Genomic DNA, 22,334 nt, shown 5'->3' with positions numbered 1-22,334 from the left:
TATATGAGTGCATTCATATGATGAGAGTAAAACATATGCAAAACTAGACAATATGACAAGAAATAAAGTTTAAGATATATCATGCATAGAGGTAGCTTAAATGTAGAAAATAAATTGATAATAATATCAATTGAATCTTTAAGCATTGCATATCTCCGGGGACTTGTTGATCACTTCATGAGACTACAAAACATATTACTTAAAACACATGTTAATCTCAAAATCACAACCCATAAGTTATACTCCCCCTAAAAGTATGCATATAAGTGTTGAATACTTATAAGAGATATGCACTTGTTATTGATAACAATGAGAATATATCATATGGATTGGTTCATGGCATATAAGGAATACTAGTTAAGAACTAGAGATTACCAATTGAAGTACTAGTGCCATGAAGGAAACCTACAACTAATAAACTATGTAGGTTGCTCATAGGATAAGAAAGAAATACAAGCAACCTACCATATGAAAACATATACTAGGTATTGTAATAAATTAAAATAAGCACATGCAATCCTAGACAAGGCAAAGATACCAATTGAAAATATTTTATATCTAGTACCTTTTACCTTTGGATGGGGATTTGTGTATATGATGATCATGATTTTCATCAATGCGTCCAATCTTGTACACTTGGCTTTTTGCTTGAATTTTCACTTAATCTTATGTGCCAAGTCTCCAAATCCCCGAAGACCTGTGGACTTTAAGTCTTCTTTGGAACCCAAACCGATTTGGGCCCTTTCATATTGGTGATGACTTCCTTGGGCACCCAAATGGGTTGGTTCTACCCCGATCTTTTCTCCCAATCATGTGTGCAACCACTTTGCCACTGTTCTTCTTCTTGAGCTTGTAGTGGTTGCTCTTGATCTTGTTCTTATAGTTGGGCTTGGTATAAATGTTGGAGGTATTTTTGGAGAGGTTTGTTATCTTCTTCTTCTCCTTATCTCCTTCTTGACTTGCTTGCATTGGAAGAACTTGTGACCTTCTTGATGGCACTTGAAGCATGTCATGGTGGACCCCTTCGCAAGCTTCTTCACAATGGTAGCATGGTTATCTTGAGGAGATTGGACATGGTTCTTACCCTTTAGTATTGCCAAATTCTTCTTGAGCTTCTCCACTTCTTGCTTGAGCTCACAAATTTTTTTTTGCAATGAGTTCATTAGATGATTCTACAATAACATTCTCAATATATTTCTCATTGCAAAAAGGTGAGTTAGATAAATCAATTAAATCATCATAAGAAGTGGAAGCATCTACCTTAGGTTTGAAATTAAAGAGAGAGGTAGATTGCTTCAAAGAGACCTCAGGTTGAAATTCAATGTACTCAAATTTAACCTTAAGCTCTTCATGATCCTTGTTTAGTAAATTGAATTTGCACAATAATTATTCATAATTAGAAACAAAGGTAGCATGAATGTCATTAAGTGTATTGAATTTTTAAGCTCTTTAGATTATTTTCTAAGGGCCATTTGTTGCTCATTTATCAAATCAAGAAGTTCTTCTTAAGAGAGTGAATCCTCATCAAATTCATCATCACTTACATCGCTTTATATACCTTTGGCTATAAGGTACTTGTGAGAAGACTTGCGCAATGACGACTTGTGTGATGATGACCTTGAGGAAGAGCTTCTCTTGGAGGAGTGAATGTTAAAGCTTTCATTACTTGAGCTTGTCTCTTCATCTTCACTCACCCATCTTCCCATACTTACAAATACTTTGCTTCTTCCTCTTGTTTCCCTCTTGTACTTGGTCTTCTTCTCTTTCTTGATATGATCAATTGTTTTGACCAAGTTTTTCAAGAAGATTGGATGATCAATTTTTGTATTGATCCTCTTGATGTTTTTCTCCACTTGTAACATGAGCTTTGCTATCTTGGCATCAATCTCTTCATCACGATCATCATCTTCTTCGCTTTCTTTATCTTGATCTTCATCATATTTACTTGAGCTTGACTCTTGCTCTTGTCTATTCATCTTCGCCTTTATATGTGAACATGATGCTTGCTTGCTTGCGAGGGTAAGTTTTTTGACGTCGGATGAGGTAGAAGCTTCAACCTCCATGTTCATGGTCATCTCATGGGCGATGATCTTACCTAAAATTTGGCTTGGAGTCATCTTGCTCATGTCGTGGTTGTCGTCGATGATAAAGACAATTAGCTTGTACTTTGGAAGAAGAGCTTAGAGTATTCTTCTCACCACTTGAGCATATTCAATCTTTGTCAAACCTAGCACATTGATCTCATTGGCAAGAATATTCATACGTGAGTACATATCATTAGTATTTTCACAGGCAAGTTGTTTGATACTATTAAGTTTAGTCACAAGAACATGATATTTCTCATTACGCACATCCTTTGTGCCTTCATGTATTTCAATGGGATTAGTCCAAATATCATGTGCATTGGTGAGAGAATATATTCTATTGAATGCATCAACACATAAAGATGATAAAATGATACTCTTCGCTAAGGCATCAAATTGTTTCTCCGCTTTGGTGATGCGTTCTTTCATCCCTTCTTCGGTGACCCTCCAAACATCTAAACCTTTTGCTTCAAAAATCATGTTATAAGAATTTTTCAACGGGGAAAATTAGTGCTATCAAAGTGTGGAACACTACTAATATCCATCCTTAACCTCGGACGTCACAACTCTAAGCGTTTAAGCCCAATTGAAGAGCATGAGGCTCTGATACCATTTGAAGAGAATCGAGGACGTCCTAAGAGGTGGGGTGAATTAGGACATTTAAACTATTGGCTCCAAAACTTTCACAAGATAAACCTATCTCAATTTCTATCTAAATGTGCTTTAAGCTTATCTAGTGTGTCTACTTCTACCACTCAAGGATTGCAAGGTAAATTGCAAGTATGTAAATACGAAAACGTAAATAAGGTAGAGAGGTAAACTCGGCACGAGGGATTTTTATCCTGTGGTATCGGTGGCACACAAACCACCCCTAGTCCACGTTGGAGCTCCACAAAGGATATGCTCCCGATCGTCAAGTCTCTTCCGGTCATGGCTCTTGAGATACCAAGTCACCAAAATAAGGCCTCAAGCACGATGAGCCACCAAGCCACCAAGGCAAGGTCTCACCACTAACCTCTTTTCCAGTCACTTGTACTCGTCTTCACTTTGGAGCTTTAGTCACAAAAACAAGGACCTCCGTGTCCCTGCACAATCCTCTTGTCGCCGCTCCACACCAAATCGGAGGGTCAACAAGGTACCGACGAGTCACAAAAACTCTAAGGCGCCAGCGTACCTCTCGGTACACTTTTGGATCACTCCTTGATCCACACTCTAGGTTGCAGCACCCTAGGCCTATAAGCACTAATCACTCATTAATGGTGTGTTTAATCGTCTTGGATGAACACTTTATGCTCTTGGATAGCTTAGATGTCTTCTTAGGTGTACAAGGGTTTCTTTGGACTTCAACTCCTTTAAATGAATAAGTGGAGGGGTATTTATAGCCTCAACCCAGCGGACTAGCCGTTATCCTAACGGCTCAAATATTCTGTGAACACTGGATGATCCGACGTTAATAGAGGTACAAGCACTGAACCATCCGATGTGTATATTCTCAGAAACTAGCTATTGGAACTCCACTCAGAGTTCTTCTGAACACCGGATACTCCGGTGTATACATCCTCTTCGTTACCGGACTATCCGGTGAGTTATCTTGAGCCAGAAAGCGCCAAACTTCTTCTCTGCACAAAATACTCCGGTCTGTACTGTCTTCATCACCAGACCTTCCAGTGTGCAGAACTTCTCCTTTTCTGGATTTTTCACACCATCTGTTAAATGCTCCGGTGAAGCCTCCAATATGCATCACTTCATCACCAGACTATCCAGTGAGTTATAGTCTTGTGCACCATGGCACAAGTCACAAAATGCTCTGTGTGATATCCATCTCATCACCGGATCATCCGGTACCTTACAATCCATTTCCTCCGAAAATACAAAGCTTCTGTTAAATAGTCCGGTGTACATCTCTTCTGATCGCCGAACCTTTCGGTGAGTTCAAATGTCCTGGGACTTCTCTAATGCAATCATACTTTGTCCCGACTGCGATGGCTTCTTGATGTATTGCCTTCGTGAGACCTACTAGCATATAATCTTGACAAACATGTTAGTTATATTAACTATATTGTCAATAATCACTAAAATCGCAATCATAACCTAATAAGAATATTTTCGCTACATTACATAATTGGTGAGGACATGGACGCAAGGTCTGATCATACCACCGTTAGGTCAAGCTCAATCCATTCAAGACTGGTGGAACATCTCCATAGCTAGTACGCCGGCAAGGCAGAGAAAGAAGTCAACCATCATCATGTATACTGCATGACACATTTGGAATGAGCGAAACCGGCAAATCTTCGACAACAAATCCGTGCTGCCGATACAGGTGTTCAGGCTAATCGATGAGGACATCGCTCTGAGAAAGTTGGCATGCGGCCAACCAGACCTAGAGTTTTTCTTTTCCTATGTTGTTTCTAGAGGAGTATTTCTAAGTTTATTGTGTAACCACAATCAGTTGTAAAACTCAGTTTTTCTTCTCCAACTTAAATGAAAGAGCAGTACTCTGCTCATGGCTCGAAAAAAACCCCTATATTTTGAATACAAAGGAATAACACTTCAAATTGTTACAATTTACTAACTTTTTTTAGAAAAGAAACCACATTAGTTCCTCAAAAGAATATTAATATTATATGTGGATCTTGAGGTCATGCAACCAATTGATTACTACCAAGATGCTCCCGTCTATCACTAAATAACGATATCATTGTTAATTAGTTAGTGAAGATGCCAACTAGTGACCTAACGTAGATTAAATTTAAACACAACAGCAAGTGGTCCTATTTCATATTTGCGTTCTTATTCAAAGTCAATCGCCGGGCATCGCCAATTCATCATCCACCTATCTTGAGGCTAGCTAGCATTCCATTATCCAAGCTCCAAAGCGGAAAGGGAGAAGCACTCTTCGTTTATCCGGCAACTCTTCTTACCGGCAGCTCCCACGCCCCAGGCCCAAGCAAGCCATCATCTCAGGTGCGCGCGCTGGTCTCTCCATTACGCTTTGTATGAACCGCTCAGAGCATTCGCCTCACCATTTCGATTCTTCTAGGTACTGCACGCAAATCCAATTGTTGCAAAGAATGCAGACAGACAGATATTCAAAAGGGTGGTGAGATGAGAGCCGTCTTATTCTTTTACGCGAAAGTTGATATCATCAGATGGAACTGAACATAATCACATAGGTAAGAAGTGAACTATCCCTTTTCTGATGTGCGAATTACGTACAATAGGGAGAATATTCTTCCAAAAGAATAGGAAAGAAGGTTGATGAATTAATCTAGCAAACATTACATCTCATTTAGTATATTCCTTCAGGCCATCTAAGAACAGCTAGTGTTATTTTACCATATAATTTTGGAGGTATTCCCAGGATGTTCAAGAGCTGATGCTGTTCGGAGTTGGGACTAACCAACTCACCTGCAGGAGCTCTGGAAGGCGGCACCGCACTGTTCGTGCTGCTATTCTCTCTGATGGATCGCGATGAAGTAAGTCGATGTGTCAACGTTCAAGTCTTCAACAGTCTGATCTCAAAGGTGAGTCCTCCGGTACCGTCAACTTCAGAATTTATCACTTATGTTTTTTTTGGGAAAATTGGCAGTTGTTCTACCTTGTGGTTATAGAAGAGTAGAAGTAATTACAAGTATGGCATGGTTAGGAGGCATGTTCAGAAAGCTACAAAACTCAAACAACTACATAAGAAACCAGTAACAAACTGAAAAAACCTGTGACCTATTACTCTGAAAATTCTTCAATCATGTCCATCCGGTATTGTCAGACCTTGGCTTCTTCTAGTTGCTCCTGTTCGAAGCCTGTTGCGCTCCTTCAATAAATTCCAAAGGGTGTAAATTGCAATTTGTAGCACACACAGTCTTTCTTGCACAGGTTAGAGAGGTTAGTTTTCGCCACCGTTGTATTTTTTTTAGAATACGCATGAAAACTGCATATATTTGTATTAAGTAGAAAAAGGTCAAGGGCCTAAACAACGTGATACATCAAAGATGATCGCCGTTCAGGACGTTTACACAATCGGATTATGCAGATATGAAATACCCCGAAGCGATTAGTCGCACGTGCACACTCGCTAATGCTAAGTAGACCGTGCAACCAGGCCGGCTAGGTGCTTTAGCCCTTGCAGCAATCCACAGCGTCGGATCGTCTTTGATCGCGCTGACGATTTTTTTTTTAACGAACGGACAACAATAGACAATGAATAATAAAGCAATAACACTACACAACCCTAGTTCATACTACACCACCATAAGCCTAAGACTATAATCAATTATTCATGCATAATCTGGACAGCCATGTAAAAGGTAAATAAAATGCAACACAATATCAATATCATATAGATCGCAACCAAGAGCCTTACAATATATAAGACGACACAAGACACAAATGAATTATTAAATAAACATGCAAAGACAAGTATGGTGCTGTCGAGGACTCCCTTGTTACAAATGGAAGCAGACGGCTCACGGTAGAGATGGTGGAGATTGGCGCCAGCGAGGTGGAGGCGTGATGAAGACGACGACCGGTGGCGACGGCATGGAGATGGTGCTGAGCAGTAGCGACGGCTTGTAAATGGAGTGGGAGGAGCCCTTTCCCTCTGAGTGGGGCATCCTCCTTGTGTGTAACGACGACTTAGGGATAGAGAGCACTCCCTGTCCTTCCGATGAGATGTCATTGCAATCCAATGGTTGATGGGTGATTTTATCCTTTCCAAAATATTCCTTAAGTCATAAGCAAACTCACAAAACAAATCCCATGCAAATCGGCTTTGAAACAGCGAAGAAATAGGCATTTTAGGGTTGCTCCCGAGCCCCGTCCAATTTAGATACGGTCAGGGATACGGTCGTCCCGCTGTCGGCTCTGTTTGCTCCCATGCTCAGCTGATCTTCCAAAAATCGTAAAAAATTATATAGAGTTAGATAGAGATAATATTTATATGAAAACTGTAGCTCACGACGAGATTAAAACTTTCTTATTGTGACTCTTTCCATTAGAGGTCGTTAAGGTGCCCAAATAGCTTCATGTTGAATTTTAGGCACTCAAAATACCTCCGGTCTCGTTTCATCGTAGTTCATTTATGGAGATTCCGTAACACCTTTATGTTATGTAAAAACTAATAAAAATATGATGGAATGATGATATATGTAATGCTAAAGTAACAAACATGAATAAAGAATTTTATGCAATATTTACGATAAAAGCTTATGTTGGAGAAAGGCATTATAGAAGCAGTTTTCATTGAAAGAATACTAAAATGATGATGCAAATTTGGCATCATCTCACTTGCACCAACATCTCTCGCTTTGACTTGGTCAACACATCATGTTCATCAACCTCCATGCGATTCTTACTCTCTCCACGTGTATAGTGTGTATGATCCTCAACTGAGCTGATCCGCATAAGGATTGGTCGAACGATCAAGATGGCCACTATGCGCCAAATTTCCATGGAGAAGGAGCGGTTGAGAGCTAGGTGGACTGCAGACTCGTCCTGGGCTCGGCACAAGCTGCAGATGGCGTGAGCTTCCCATCCTCCGGCTAGGAAGCTTATCGGCCGTCAGAGTTTTATACTGAAGAAGCCAAATATGAAGTTTGCATTTGTTGTCCACCTTTGCCTTCCATACTTAATTCCATTTTCTCACTTCTGAATGATCCTAGTCTAGGATGGGGAATTATAGCATAAGTAGCTGGCTTGCTCGCGCAATTACCCAGCTATCTTAGTGAAATAAATTTATTGCAAATAAAAAATATGCAAGAAATCTGTACGCACTCTGTTTAGTCTTTGCTACGTACATCTTCGTTCGGGCCCATCCAAATTTGTTACACGGTAATAATACAAAGTAGCCCAATTTCCCGTGATTTGTGACATATAGAAGGCTGCATTGCAGCATAGCAATTCTTCATCAGTAAAACACATTTCGCTGTTGCACTGCTGCAGCAACAGGATAAAAGGCTAACAGGCACTGTAACAGCTCCAATATCTATATCCGACGAAAACAAGCGAGTGTTGTGCTCTTAGATGTGTCTCGTGTTTCAGGTTGAAGCTGCTTGATACTAGTATTGAGGCCGTGGCGTATCCTCATATCAACTCTATGGCGGAGCTCGCAATATTAGCAGCAGGCTCGTCTGTACGGAAACTTTTGGAAGTGCTGCTAAATGAAGATACGAGAGCAATCAGATCTGGAGGAGGGCACCGGATGATCCTGGCCAAACAAGAACTGCGAGAAATAGAGAAGTACATCAACGATGCTTCATTCATCGTAGCTACACGAGGGGTCAAGGATCCTGCCGAGCTCAAGCTGCTCAGCGAATGGATAACCAAAGCCCAACTGGATACTTTTTGCTTGGAAGATCAGATTGACATGTATGCAATTCAGGGTATCGACGAATATCAGTTATATGCTATGAAGTCGGCTATCGGGAAGTTGTCAATCAAAGAAGTCACTAAGAATATCAAAACTCATATAGACAACATGCCAATTGATCTGCAAATCATGGCTAAGGTTTCTGAAATCTCCCATTCCTTGCGATATTCTCATCCTGTGTTGGCTGACACAATGTTTGACAACGAAACTAGAATGGTACAGGGTTTTTTGGCAAGTGACGATGATCGCCAGGTGCTCTTTATCATCGGAGGGCAGGGCTCGGGAAAGACAACCCTAATGGATAAGGTGTTTGAAGACTGTGATGTCAAGAACAAATTCAACCTATGTTCCAGGGTGAATGTATCAGAGACTAGAGGTCTGGTTGGCTTACTGAAAGAGGTGCTGGAAGGATCAACTGTTGACCCCGATGCCATTGATGAGTTCGAGATAATGAAGACGATCCATGATACCTTCAAGGACAAACGTTACTTGATAGTGCTAGATGATGTCCAAGATACTCGTGTATTGTATAGCCTTATGCACGTCCTAAAAGACTCAAAGGGAAAGATCATCTGTCTGACAAGAGTAGATGATATACATGAGAAGCGTAAGGTTGTTCGTATTGGCAAACTTAAAGATGATGATGCACTCAGGTTATTCAGGAGTGCAGTTTTCCCCGACTATACTAGTACTGATCTAGAAGGTGGATTTCGTAATGCTCTCATAAGCCATCCGTCGGGTCTACTTGCAAAAGAGTTGGTTCCGATGGAGGATATGCTGAAAAACATCCTGTCGAAATGCCAGGGCAACCCTTGGAACTTACGGACAATTGGGACGTTGCTTGGTGCCTATTCTGGTGAGAATGGTTACGATTATGAGAAATGGGGGAAAATCAAGGAGCGGGTTGATGGTATTCTAATTGGTACCGAACGTGTTCCAACTATAAAACTAGAGGATGCCAAATCACCTGGTGACATTCGGCTTGGCTTCTTGTACTGCCTGGCTTTCCCAGATAGCTCAGAAATCCCAGAAAACGCTGGAATCCCCAAGAGAAAGCTTATCCGGCTGTGGATGGCAGAAGGATTCCTGCAAGATAGCCTGCATCATATCCAAGAGCAACAAGCAGAGGAACTTCTGGACGAACTCATCAAGAGGAAACTGCTCGTGGTAAAGAAGAGGGCCGTCGATGGCAAGGTGCTCAAGTACAGTGTCAATGAGGGCATCAGGACCCTGGCTTTAAACATGTGCAAGTACCAGAAATTCTGCCGATTTTTGCCCGACAATGGTGGTGAGGAATCCCCACCCACCAGCAGGACAGATACCTCTCCAACATTGTCGTCCTTGAACATTCTTCCCTGGAGGAACAGAGCATTGTCAACCCGCTATCGCATGCTTGCCATGCATGGAGATGGAGGTATTAAAGAGGCAGCAACGGCACTTGGCAAAGATATCCGACTCCGCTCCCTGCTATATTTCAGAACTGGGATGACAGCACGTCGGAAGCTTGAACTGTCATTTCAGCGCAGATACAAGCTTTTACGGACATTGGAACTTCAGGGAGCCCATCTTGACCGTCTACCATCCAGCATTGGGTACCTTGTTTGCTTGCGCTATCTAGGCCTGCGGGGAACACAATTGGAGTATCTTCCTTCATCTTGGCAGAGGCTCAAGAACTTGATGTGCCTTGATATCAGGGACACAAACATAACAAGACTGGAAGATGTTTCGGCATTTACAGAAATGAGACATCTCCTCCTTGCAAACTCTTTTCGTGACAAGTTTGTCCATATCTTAAACGGCCTAAAGTTCTTGATTAATCTGCAAACGTTGTCAGGTGCTAAACCCGGACTGTCTCCCAATTTCGAACAGCAACTATCATGCCTCCAGTTCCTTAGGAAGCTGTCAATTAAAAAGGCACCAAGCGAATCCTCCGAAAGAGTGTGTCGTGCAATCGGCAAGATGGAGTTCCTTCAATCACTGACCATTACATGTGACGGGGAGCAGTTTGGTGTAAGATCTCTGAAAATTGGAAAAAATCTTCGTAAGCTAAAGCTGGGTGGTGATATGGGAGCACTCTGTGATAGTCGCCTCTCAATGATGCAATCCATCACCTACCTCTATCTCTGGGACAGCAAGTTGCAAGATAACCCCTTACTTAGGCTGCAAGGTCTTCAGCACCTCCTCCTCCTCTCGTTATACAACGCCTACACAGGGGAGGAACTGGGCTGTACAAATGGCTACCATAGACTGAAGAAATTGTCTATCATCTCCATGGAAAACCTGAAGGAGTGCAAATTTGGCCCAGGAGCCTTGAAGAACCTCGAGGAGCTCGTGTTTGCTAAATGTGGCAAACTCAAGAGCCCACCAGCAGGGCTTCGCGGTATCCAGTCTCTTCGGGAGGTGCATCTGGCTCAAATGCTTCCCGAATTCTACAAAGCGATGGAAGATATTGTACCTCGTGACATAATTCGGGACGTCCCGATGGACTTCCATGAGTTTAGCAGAGCTACTAGTGAAGGAAGCCAGACCACAGCCATCGAGCCCATTGCCCCACCTGCTACTACTGAAGAGAACGAGATCACCACCGACGGACCCATGCCCGCACCTGCTACTAGTGAAGGAAGCCCAGCCACAATCGCCAGGACTACTGTCGCTCCACCTGATAGTGAAGGAAGATAAAAAACACTGTCGTCGACCCCGTCACTCCGCGCAGGTGAGCAGCCAATTGGAGCTGTCTGTAGTCCATGACATCTCTCCTCCTCCATTGCAAAAGGTGTCAGGTTTGCCACCAATCCCTGAAAAAGCTTTCTATATGTATTCCAGGCTTGCACTTCAGTAATCTCCGACCTACGGATTTCCTCCCTGCTCAAGATCTGGAGGTCTGCTGTTTCCTCAAAAAAAGATCTGGAGGTCTGCTGCTGTCCTGAATTCTGCTCGTCTACACGCCTTTGCATCCCATTATGAATAAATATTGTTTTCCTGAGCAAACTACTGTCCATCTGAATCAGTGTTGTCATGAAATTGAAACCAAATAATGAGCTGATGGTGGATTACAGCTAAGCTATGCTTGACACTCTGTTGTTCAGTGTCAAATGTGTGGAAGACTGAGTTTATGCACAATTGTAATATTTGATTTCGTAATTGTTTGTATGGTTCGATGTGGTAATTCAGGATGTTCTTATTTGTGTCAAAATAAGGCGCATAGCGCACATGAACATGCCAATTTCTGTAGTTGTGTAACACCTTACTATACAACTAAGTCTAATTATAAGAGAGTAGAAAATTTTAACAGTATTTCCTCTATAAAGAGGTATAACTAACCAAAAGAAATATCACAGGTAGACTGAAACAGATATAACCAGCATATATATAGAGTCCGCCACGACGCTACCAGTGTCGTACCACAACATAAACAAAAGCAAATGACAGACCATCAGACACACCACTTATATACACCGGTTGAGCTATCGACATCGTGATGAGATAGTGTGTGCAACTACTCAGATCTAACCCCAAAATGCACGTCAGCAGCTAAACATACCTGTAAAGATTTAACAGGGGGTGAGACGAACTCAGCAAGTAACAGCTATGAGTATAAACATATCTCACTCAGTTCAAAAGTATTAGGGAACAAAACATTCTTCTCACGACACAAAAAAACACCTGGTTTTAAAGAGAATATCATTTCAGAATATTTGTCGAGAAAATAACGACAAACTTCAACCCGGTCTCCCACCAAAATATGGCATTCAACTCCAGAATTCTGTATTCTTCGGATATCATAAAAAAATGTATGAATGCCATGATGCAACTCCATTTGAGAGTTTGACGATGCCAACTTCTCATGCAACTCCATGTACCGGTACGAATCACGCGCGATGGCAGTGATCGGCCTTTATCACCATATGAAGTGTATAAATGCATATGTATGCATATGAATTGACGTCAATTCTTTATTCCTTTTTGAATAGCTCATGATAAAAACCATAACTAATTCATGAAGACAAACTGGTTCATGAAGACAGGTACAATCCAAATCAATAAGTAAAGCATTGATTTAAATAATCGAATGCAACGACATCCATGATTTAAATGGATCAGAAAAGAAAACCATATACTTCAATTTTATTCGCAAAAGAAGTAAGACATGAATATAAACATAGCACGGAACCCACACCCCCATGTTACTTGCCTTTTACCAAAAGCGACGAAAAAAAAATCGATCAAGAACGCCCAGAAGTAGTACCACCTGTGCAGGTATGCTATTAGAACTAAAACACATTTAAAACACATAAAATATGAAGCGTCAACTCTGCGTCGGAAAACGTCGCATAAACGCCTACATTCCGAAAAACTGAACAGAAATTGTATCACATGAAATGATACACTATTTTCAATTCAGAGTCGAACTAAAATCTCACTAATTAGACTTCGCTCTGATGATCGAAATGAATACTTCGACTCGGATATCGTATCTTCGAATCAATAATGATTATCGAAACGAAACAGACTATTGATCACATGAAATAATACGACATGAATTGATTGAATTGATTTAATCTAACCACAAATATTCAGAAATTACCGAGAAATCACCTTCGAAAAATTGACGACGAATCCAATGAAAATCCAAAATTTCCAACTTTTTCCTTTTTCTTCTCTTTTTTTTCTTCCCTTTTTTTTCCTTTTCTCTTTCTTCCCTCTTCTTTTCTTTTTCTTTCCTTCTCTTCCTTCCTGACTTTCTACCGCGTGCTTGCTTCTTTCTTTCTTTGCTTGCTTCGGTTAGCTTCTTCTTTCTCACAGCAGCCAACACAGAGCCGCACGGAGCACGCAGCAGCAGCGCGCAGGGGCACGACGGTGTGCAGGACGGCGATGGCGTGCGCTGCAGCGCAGCGGCGCACAGCGGCGCAGGCGCGCGGCGGCCGGAGCAGGAGCTGTGCGGCGGCGGCCCGACGCAGCGCGTAGCGCACGGCAGCGGCGACGCGCGACGCAGTGGCGCCCGGCGCGGCCGGTCAGGCGCGCGGCCCGCGCGCAGCAGGCGCGGCGACAGCGCAAGCAATGGCGCGGCGCAGCGGCAGCGACAGCAGGGGGGCACGGGTCCTCTCTTTCTCTCGCTCTCTCTCTCTGTCATCTGCATCTAGCATTCGTAAACTCCATATCAACCTGGAACCTGTAGTTACAAAGCACAACTTGTAATACCAAATTTTTTTAGAAAAAAAAGAGAGAGATTTGACCGAAATTTTGACTTTTTGATCCGTGGCTGTACGAACGATCGGAGATCATAATTGCGTTCATCTCGTCGAGACGAACCCATTTTACTATTCATATGTCCATTTCGAGTACTTTATGACCTGTAGCAAGCTCAATCAATTTAGATCGTTTGTTGTTTTAAAAAAAATAAAAAAGAGGATAAGTAAATGTGGTATTCTTTCAATTTTGGAGTAATGCTAACAGAGATAACATCCATTAAGAAAAAGCAAACGAGCATTTGCTAGAAACTCCCTAAAAATTGCTTAGAAACTTATAAACTTACCTGATGCTGGATCAGTTGAAAGCTTGAGCTCGGTCTCAGCCGACGTGGGATAGCATGTTTGGCTGGGAGATTGTACCCGCGGGCTTGCTTCGATCTCCTGTTGACTAGTAAAATACAAAGAGACCAAATGTAGGAACATGCTCTTTCAAAAATAAAAATAAAATAAAATAAATAGGAACATTACCTTCTTCCGCCGCGCGCCGGCGTCGCATCTCATCGCGCAACCGCAAGGCCATGGCCAAGCGCCGTGCCGGCGCTTCATTGACCACGCACGGGTGACACCCTCCGCACCACCCTCGCCAGCGCCGACCCTAACATCGACGGCTCCTCTTCTTCTTCGGTACGTCTGGCTCTGGAGTGATTTGTGAGTACGCTGGGCCCTCTAGCAGGCCATTGCGCCTACGGGCCAGGTTAAAGGCCCGAAATTTTCGAGTACAGTTTGGCTGGTGGAATATTTTTACATATCGTGGTTTTGAAATATGTTATTACAAATCTGGTATTTGGAAATATGCTATTACAATTTTTTTGAAATTTTATCCATACTATTACCGTTACAAATCAGGAACATTTTGTAATGATATGGATCTAATTTCAAAAGATTTGTAATGATATGAATTCAAATTTCAGGACATTCGTAATGGTCTGGATACAATTTTCAAAAGATTTGTAATGTCATGGACCCAATTTGAAGAGATTTATAATAGTATATTTTTAAATACCAGATTTGTAATGATATATTTTAAAACTGTGATATTTATAATATTATGGATCTAATTAACCCAACTAGGACCTTTGAAATTTTTCTTCCTTCGACTATGGTTTTTTTTTTAATACCCCACAGCTAAGGCTTCATAAGACCACCGTGATCCAAACTTTTTTTTATTTGGAAAAATTGCAAAAAAGACCCTGAAAGTAGTGTATTTTTATTATCCCTTAAAAGTTTCATTTTGCCCCTACTATTTCTAGATGTTTTGAAAATCACCCGCAGCGTTGCAGACATAGACGATTTGATCTGCCAAATCAGACAGGTGCATAATAGATAGCTTGCTTGACAAATTGGCTCTGTTTGATTGTATCTGGCTCGATCTGACCGGGTTAGCTTAACCCAAACCAAGATAGGATGTGCGGGTCAGATCTACGACGACCTTTCTATACATCTATATGCTTCCATGCGTCCCATGGCCATGTGTCGCCGCTTCGACTTGGAGAAGAAGGCCTCTAGTTTGCCGCTAAGCCGCTAACTTGGTTTGGGTAAAACCAAATACAATCACACCGAGCAAATTTGCAATGCAGCCTGCAGGTCGGTTCTAGTTGGCGGATGAGATCATCTATTATGACAACATTGCAACTTGAATGAAAATATGATGTATGGGTAATTTTCAAAACACATGAAAAATAGTAGGGGGCAAACTCCAACTTTTAAATTGTAAGGAGGAAAATCAAAGTCTATATTACTTCCAGGGGTTTTTTTTTCTATTTTGCAATTTCGTACTTTTCTTTTTATAAAATAATGGAAACACGTGGGATATGCCCGCGTCCCAGGAGAAAGTAGCGCGCCGGCCGCCGTGGCAACCGTCGTCGTCGCGGAAGAAAAGTCCCGCGGCGCACGGCGGATGGAGGCCGCAGGGAATCAAGAGCTTGGGAGAGCCGGCCATGGATGATTGACTAATACGACTGTTTCGTGTGAGCTTTGCATGCAGTGGAGGCGGGGAGAGCGTTGCATGGCGTTGTCGCGACGCGTGACGAGACCTGAACCCACAGGCCACGCACAGACGCGTGATGAGACCTGAATCAACAGGCACAGACGAGCGAGCGCGTCGCGTGCGGCCGATCTGCTGCATGCGTTGCATTGCAGGCCAAATTAAGGTAGGCAAGCCGGTTGGCCACCCAAAAGCTCGGGCCGCCGCTGCTCCGACCATTCCTCCCGTCGTCTCCATCTTCTAGCTATCTCTCTTCTCTCCCAGCTCATCGATCGATCTCCTCCCCATCCCACGCACTGACGCACCCATCTCTCCAGGCGCGTGGTCGGAGGCTGCCTTTGGCTGCCCCCGCCACCGCCCGGCAGGTGAGGTGCGAAAATGCATAGGTGGATCATCGCCAGCTGCGGCGACATGCGGCCGTCGCGCCCAGGCCGCCGTCGAGGTACGGGCGTGCGTACTGTGAATCCAACGTGCACGTGCACGATCAATCTTGATTCCGACGTCTTGCATTCTCTGAATTATTTAATTTCTCTGTGAGCTTCTGCGCGTGCAGACGATGCCCAGAGACCGGCGACGACGTCCCCTCCGAAGCTGAGGAAGGTGGGGTCGGAGGGGATGCTGGCCGTGCCCAAGGACGTGGAGGAGTTCAGGACGATGTCGGCGTACGGGAGCCTGAAGCTGTTCACGTATGACGAGCTCAAGCAGGCCACCGGCGACTTCGACTCCGAGCAGATCGTTGGCGAGGGCGGCTTCGGCGTCGTCTACCGGGGGGTGATCGACGGCGCAGTGCGCAAGGGCTACCCGCCGACGGATGTCGCCGTCAAGGAGCTCAATCCGGAGGGCCTCCAGGGGGACAGGGAGTGGCTGGTCAGTACATCTACATACACTTGTACATCATTCTCATTGCATGCATGTACACGTAATTCGGTAATTAGCTTCATCAGTTGCATGCATGCCTCTTTGCATCCAAATCGATCTATGTTGGTTGAATGGTGTGCCGTGCATGCAGACGGAGGTGAGTTACCTAGGGCAGTACAGCCACCCGAACCTGGTGGAGCTCATCGGCTACTGCTGCGAGGACGATCACCGGCTGCTGGTGTACGAGTACATGGCCAAGGGCAGCCTCGAGCACCACCTCTTCCGGCGTGCGTGCAACCTGCCATGGACGACCCGGGTGAAGATCGCGCTGGACGTGGCGAGGGGGCTAGCCTTCCTTCACGGCGCCGAGCGGCCCATCATCTACCGGGACTTCAAGACCTCAAACATCTTGCTCGACGCTGTTCGTCTCGTCGACGAGTACCAGAATTTACCAGCTGTGCATATGAAGAAAGAAAAGTTTGTAGCACGTACATACTCTCATCGATCGACCATCTTCTTTCATTTTGCAGGATTTCAACGCGAAGCTGTCGGATTTCGGGCTCGCCAAGGAGGGGCCGATGGGCGGCAAGACGCACGTCTCGACGAGGGTCATGGGCACCTACGGCTACGCCGCGCCGGAGTACATGGCCACCGGTGCGTAACCCACCACGGCACCGCCGCCTCCGCCTCCGTCTCCGTCGCATGCATGCACGCACGCACCGGTACACGCCCTGTCACTGACATGCGACGTCGCAGGGCACCTGACGGCGATGAGCGACGTGTACGGTTTCGGCGTGGTGCTGCTGGAGATGCTGGTGGGGCGGCGTGCACTGGAGCCGATCCGCGCGGGCGCGCGCGACGGCAGCCTCGTGGACTGGGCGCGGCCCATCCTGATCCGCCCCAAGAAGCTGGAGCGGATCGTGGACCGGCGGATGGGCGAGCTCGGGGCCGGGCAGTACACGGCGCGGAGCATGGAGCGCGTCGCCCGCCTCGCCTACGACTGTCTCAGCCAGAACCCCAAGGTCCGCCCCGCCATGGCCAGGGCCGTGAAGACGCTCGAGGCCGTCCTCGCCGCCGGCGCCGACGACGACACGGCGGCCGATGCTCCGGCTCGGTGAGGTCGATTGGCGTGGCGAGAAGTAGGGTCGACGGTTTAGGCGCGTACGGTACGGCGGGTCGGCGCGGCCATGGATGTTTGGACTAATCATTTCATTTATCAATATAATGTGATCGAGGTAATATGTATGTGTATCTATCCGTACAGTAGGGCTCTCGATCAGGATATGATGAGGGCGACTGCATGCCACTTTCGATCTACTGATGGGTTCCCTGCATGGCTCTGTGATCTGCCCTCGATCTGCAGCTGCAAAAGGATCATGAAATGTGTTGGATCCATGTGCCTAGCCAGCAGCTCGTGCAACTGTAACTGAGGCATGCAGCTGCAGGAGCCAGGAGGGGACGGATGACTGGCCGGAGGCATCAAGCCACACCACTATAGAACTAGCTATCAGTGTCGATTCTATTCGGCTAGAACCAGCAGTTATATGATATCATTGTTTGTTCATAACCTCCAACAACAATCAATCATTAAGGCTGTTGGAATCAATAACGATAAGTATACGTATTGGAAACGATCGCTCCTACCTCAAGTCCGAGCATAACAGAGAGAAGCTCCGTTTATGCTCGGTGCCAGTCATTTGTGATTACTTGGTACTTGGAGGCTTCAAAATCTATTATCTTAATATTTGAGAGGGAAAGGAGATACCATGTTAGCTCTTAAGGCCATAAAATTACCACATTAGTCTAAAAAAAGAAAAGGATCTAGACCCCTCATTGTTATAAACATCTAACAGTCTAGATTAAATCAAAAAGTTTATATCAAATACGATTAATAAATAGCTAAATTTGGAAACAAACACTATAACAAATCTGTCCTTTTATGACCATAACCTCCGTGACAAGAAGCCAAAATGTCATAAACAATGCATCATCAATGACAATTTTTCGGTTTGGTCACAAAATATTGGCTGCACAGGCCGGGCAGTTACTGTGTGACGATTTATAGCTTCTTGGCACAAAATGCATAATATTTTATGATGTTTATATAATGTTCGTCATAAAAGTCAGGCATTCTATGATGATGCCAACACAATTAGTCACAAAATCTTTTGGCGGATTTTCATAGTTTTCCAGTCATCAAGAAAATTTGAGTTCTCTTCTAACTTGGTCAGTTGGCCCTAGAAATTTATGTGTTCATCGGGTGTCTCTAGTTCGATATTTGGCCCAAGAGGGTGTTTGTAGACACCGACAAAGTCAAAAGCGTTATTTATAATTAAGTCTGAAGCATGTCATTCAGTTTTGAGTATCATACATGCATAAATTACATACTTGGAATAGTTCGAGGATATGTTTGAAATTCCTTGAGCGAGCAAAAGTTTTGGATAACGGTATTAAAAATTGGGGTGACATATTTTGGGGAATCGCTAGGAGGCTAGGAACAGTGAGTTTGTAAGTGTTAATGTGAAGCCATACAATCCATTCTGTTCGTCCAACATTTCGAGTCATTGCGAAAGGAACGACCCAGCCATAGCCCATGTGCAATTGTATATCAGTTCATCATATGCTATGGTAACATTAGAGGACTTCGATGCAGACCGCTTATTACTCTGGGAATGATTTCTGAAACATTGGTTGCTGAAATAGATCGGTCCATAAAATTCTTCAAGCATGACTAGGTTGTTAGTGGTAGCTTGGGTGAAACTAAACCTGCACGACTAAACAGAGCAGAATAAAGTCCAGACTAAAGGGTTGGAACTTTGGATGATGCAGTCTGGAGTCAGGACTGAAGGAGCGACAAGAAACCAGCCAACAATTTGAGCCTCAGCCTCAAAGCTGGGCATGCCAAAAACTATATTATTATCATGCTGCATTAATCACTGTAATCTTTACATTTCCCATGACACAAAATCAGGTGTTACACCAGTCAAATTTCAATAATCGATATTGGAAGTTACATGTCGGCATAGATGATCACATTATCACCAGCTTCCTCGAGGGGCTTGTGGCACTTGTTGAACAGCAGCTAGCGGGTTCATCTGGACAGAGAACGCAAGTTGCAGGGCATCAAAGAATGCTCGTCGCAGAGATGACACATGCTGGAACACAGTCCTGTTCAAGCAGATTCATATGCAAAGCATTCACTTGGATCGTTAAAACACAAAAGCAGACAAGGTGCTTTGGATCATATGAATGTCAATTGCCAAGTTGTTACCTCTTCAAGCCAGTAGTTTTTCTCCGGAGCACGTAGATTGTCGAGAACAGCAGTGAGAAAAGAAGCATTAACTTGCCACTCGGTAGAACAATATGTATTTTACCAAACTTTAAGCGAATGGAGTGAAACCACCAAAACAATGGATCAAATTGATTTGCGACATGATGGATAGAAGGTTGAGTGGACTTTACACAGCCCTTTTTGAGTTCGTTGTACACAGGCACTGTGTTTGGAGCATCCTCATGTAGTGATGGTGTTGAGCCATTCGTAGAAGTGGAAAGGTTCCTTTCTGCTGTTTGTTTTACCCCTTTAACAGAGGATGACTTTTTATTTGCAGCTGATTGTAGTACATGAAGCTTTTTTAGTAGGTCCTGTAGAGAAACATTAATAAACAACTTGATGTAGAAGAATGCAACGGTGAAACTTGCGAGAAAAAATACTGTAGTGGGAGTTCAGGAAAGAAATGATTTTGAAAATCTAAAAAGTCCTAACTCCTAAGTTAGCATGAAAATTATTTGGAAATCTGAAAAATCCCAAGTTGCCACGAAAACACAATACTGAAAAAATCTAAGTTGGTATGCTGTAGTGCTATTATTAAAATACATTAATAAAAAAAATACCTCACGATTTTGCTCAGTCAACTCTGCCTTTTTTGCCCATGAGATAGCAGTTTCACTATCTTGGGAGACAATACTAAGGAATGTTACCGCATACAATTCTGCTACCTCTAGGTACTGCTCACTTGACATAATAGATGTAACAACAAAACCATTTGAAGAGTCGTCTTGTCCATTCAAAACATAAACCTCATCATTCGTATATCTCCATTTAGCAAGGTACTCCTCAAAGATTGGTCTAAGGTCAGATCCAGATCCAGCTGCCATTTGCATGGTAGCTCTATGAGGAGAAAGATAGAAGTCAATGATACAAAAAAAAAGAGTGATACAATACAAGTAAAACTAAGTACATTGTACATGAGACTTCTGTGTAAAAATTACCCTGTAAGGAAAACTTTAGCAGATACTGATGGCACCGAACCAAACATCACTTTAAGGTGAACAAACATCTCAGATGTCCTGGAAAATTTAGCATAGCGTGTTAAAGACTCTAGAATAAAAACCATGCGTAGAAGCTCTGCAAATGTCACACATGAAGAATCACTACATTGTCAGTATTTAGGGACATACATGAAGAATCACTACATCGTCAGTATTTAGGAACATGATGCTTTTCCTTTGGCAGATCAATCCAATTAAGATAGCCAATGCTTTGTTATTTTTGGAGCAGCATGTAGATACTAATTTCCTTATCAGCAATTTATCTCATTACAGCATGTAACAAAATCCAAATTCAATTCAGGCATGATGTATTAGCATAATAAAAGGAGGAAATGAAAAGGATTTACCTCCTGAGTTCTTTAAGTGCCTGAACAAGTACCATCCCTGCTGATTCATGCATCTCTAAGAGCTCACCATGCTCCCATCCATTCTCCAAAGAAGTCGATCGTATTTGATCAGAAACAGATAAAGCAGTCGATACCGCCTGCTCGAACGATCCGCTGACTAGATTGCTGTGCCATGAGGATCATAACAAGGTAAGCAAACAAGTCTCCATCTCTCGTCCTTTTCGGATCAAATGTAACCTTACATGCTTAGGCATCATGGAAACACAACAGCACATCATGGCTAACTGCTCCAACAATCATCAAGAATCCGAAGAAAATAAAGTTTCAAGAAAATAAGAGAAAGCTTCCCGTCCTTTAACAGTTCCAAACTGAATGAAACAGGATACTCCTAAATCATATTAGATTGCTACCCAATGTAATGTAACAGGAATGAGTCGGAAAACAAAACACAAAGTAACAGGACAGCTAATCAGTGTAATTAAATTGCATGACTAATAACCAAGCACGGTGAAGGACTACCCCAGGAACCTAATTACCACGAACCACATGGGTAGAAGACACGTAAACAGAACTGAAGCAAGAAGAAGGGAAGGGGAATCTTACTACTCGGCGTCGTCAATTTGCTTCCAGAGACCGGATTCCTGGGCAGAGGCCTCCATCATTCGGTCCTCCCGCCTCCACCTCGCAACAGGGGCAGACCTACCGTGAGCATAGGTTTCAGCCCGTGAAAATTTAGAAAATTTGCAAATTGCAAGCAAGCTAGGGTTCCTCACAAACAAAAAGAAATCTATCAAGTCCGGATGGATTCCCACTCCACGCCAATCCAATACCTTTTGGGAAGAGAGAGAGAGAGAGAGAGACGGCGCGACAACGACGGCGAGAGAAGATTTCCTTCGGGTGGCGGGCGGGCTCCGGTGGACGGAGGCTGGAGGCGATGCTCGTCCGTGTGACGCCTGCAAGAAGATATGCGCCCTTGACGATGAATCGGCCGATGGTTTGACTGACAGGTGGGGTCACGGGAGCAAGAGCTCTGTTGCAAGTGCTCATAAATCGTGGTCAGTCTACTTTTCTCTTTCTTCATTTGTTTAAATTGCAAATAGCCAGATACAAGTTATT

The 22,334-nt window shown here is 43.6% G+C and overlaps 3 protein-coding genes and 1 long non-coding RNA gene across 4 annotated transcripts; 3 read left to right on the top strand and 1 right to left on the bottom strand.

The window, feature by feature from the left end:
- Positions 1–4,907: 4,907 nt before the first annotated feature.
- Positions 4,908–8,203, top strand: LOC133926021 (uncharacterized). Its single transcript, XR_009911046.1, has 4 exons — positions 4,908–5,051; positions 5,128–5,260; positions 5,502–5,611; positions 8,124–8,203. It is a non-coding gene; the product is annotated as an uncharacterized LOC133926021 (long non-coding RNA).
- LOC133926020 (disease resistance protein RPM1-like) lies at positions 8,200–11,608 on the top strand. Its single transcript, XM_062371752.1, has 2 exons — positions 8,200–11,164; positions 11,275–11,608. The coding sequence occupies exon 1, from the start codon at positions 8,284–8,286 to the stop codon at positions 11,128–11,130; it is 2,847 nt and encodes a 948-aa protein (XP_062227736.1). The 5' UTR covers positions 8,200–8,283; the 3' UTR covers positions 11,131–11,164; positions 11,275–11,608.
- Positions 11,609–15,988: 4,380 nt separating this feature from the next.
- LOC133926019 (probable serine/threonine-protein kinase PBL17) lies at positions 15,989–17,762 on the top strand. Its single transcript, XM_062371750.1, has 5 exons — positions 15,989–16,126; positions 16,238–16,551; positions 16,694–16,963; positions 17,073–17,196; positions 17,299–17,762. The coding sequence occupies exons 1-5, from the start codon at positions 16,063–16,065 to the stop codon at positions 17,658–17,660; spliced, it is 1,134 nt and encodes a 377-aa protein (XP_062227734.1). The 5' UTR covers positions 15,989–16,062; the 3' UTR covers positions 17,661–17,762.
- A 1,652-nt stretch (positions 17,763–19,414) lies between these two features.
- LOC133927339 (protein APEM9-like) lies at positions 19,415–22,253 on the bottom strand. The gene is made up of 7 exons (XM_062373758.1): positions 22,049–22,253; positions 21,822–21,917; positions 21,219–21,383; positions 20,812–20,889; positions 20,434–20,710; positions 19,814–20,184; positions 19,415–19,710 (listed from the first exon to the last, which is right to left on the bottom strand). Exons 2-7 carry the CDS (start codon positions 21,878–21,880, stop codon positions 19,581–19,583), a joined length of 1,080 nt encoding a protein of 359 aa, XP_062229742.1. The 5' UTR covers positions 21,881–21,917; positions 22,049–22,253; the 3' UTR covers positions 19,415–19,580.
- Positions 22,254–22,334: the final 81 nt, after the last annotated feature.

The sequence above is a fragment of the Phragmites australis genome, chromosome 8 (genome assembly GCF_958298935.1).
Source record: "Phragmites australis chromosome 8, lpPhrAust1.1, whole genome shotgun sequence".
In the NCBI taxonomy this organism is placed as follows: domain Eukaryota; kingdom Viridiplantae; phylum Streptophyta; class Magnoliopsida; order Poales; family Poaceae; genus Phragmites; species Phragmites australis.
Note: the sequence above shows the minus strand (reverse complement) of the source record. Positions and strands in the feature narration are given on the sequence as shown.

Bases quoted from the DNA above. Each gene is read 5' to 3' on its own strand.
- LOC133926019 (XM_062371750.1), top strand. From the start codon at position 16,063: ATGCATAGGTGGATCATCGCCAGCTGCGGCGACATGCGGCCGTCGCGC. The intron at 16,552-16,693 runs GTCAGTACATCT...CCGTGCATGCAG, and splicing joins AGGGGGACAGGGAGTGGCTG to ACGGAGGTGAGTTACCTAGG. The intron at 17,197-17,298 runs GTGCGTAACCCA...GCGACGTCGCAG, and splicing joins GCCGGAGTACATGGCCACCG to GGCACCTGACGGCGATGAGC.
- LOC133927339 (XM_062373758.1), bottom strand. From the start codon at position 21,880: ATGATGGAGGCCTCTGCCCAGGAATCCGGTCTCTGGAAGCAAATTGAC. The intron at 21,384-21,821 runs GTAAGATTCCCC...CTCATGGCACAG, and splicing joins CAAATTGACGACGCCGAGTA to CAATCTAGTCAGCGGATCGT. The intron at 19,711-19,813 runs GTAACAACTTGG...CTGCTTGAACAG, and splicing joins AAAACTACTGGCTTGAAGAG to GACTGTGTTCCAGCATGTGT.
- LOC133926020 (XM_062371752.1), top strand. From the start codon at position 8,284: ATGATCCTGGCCAAACAAGAACTGCGAGAAATAGAGAAGTACATCAAC.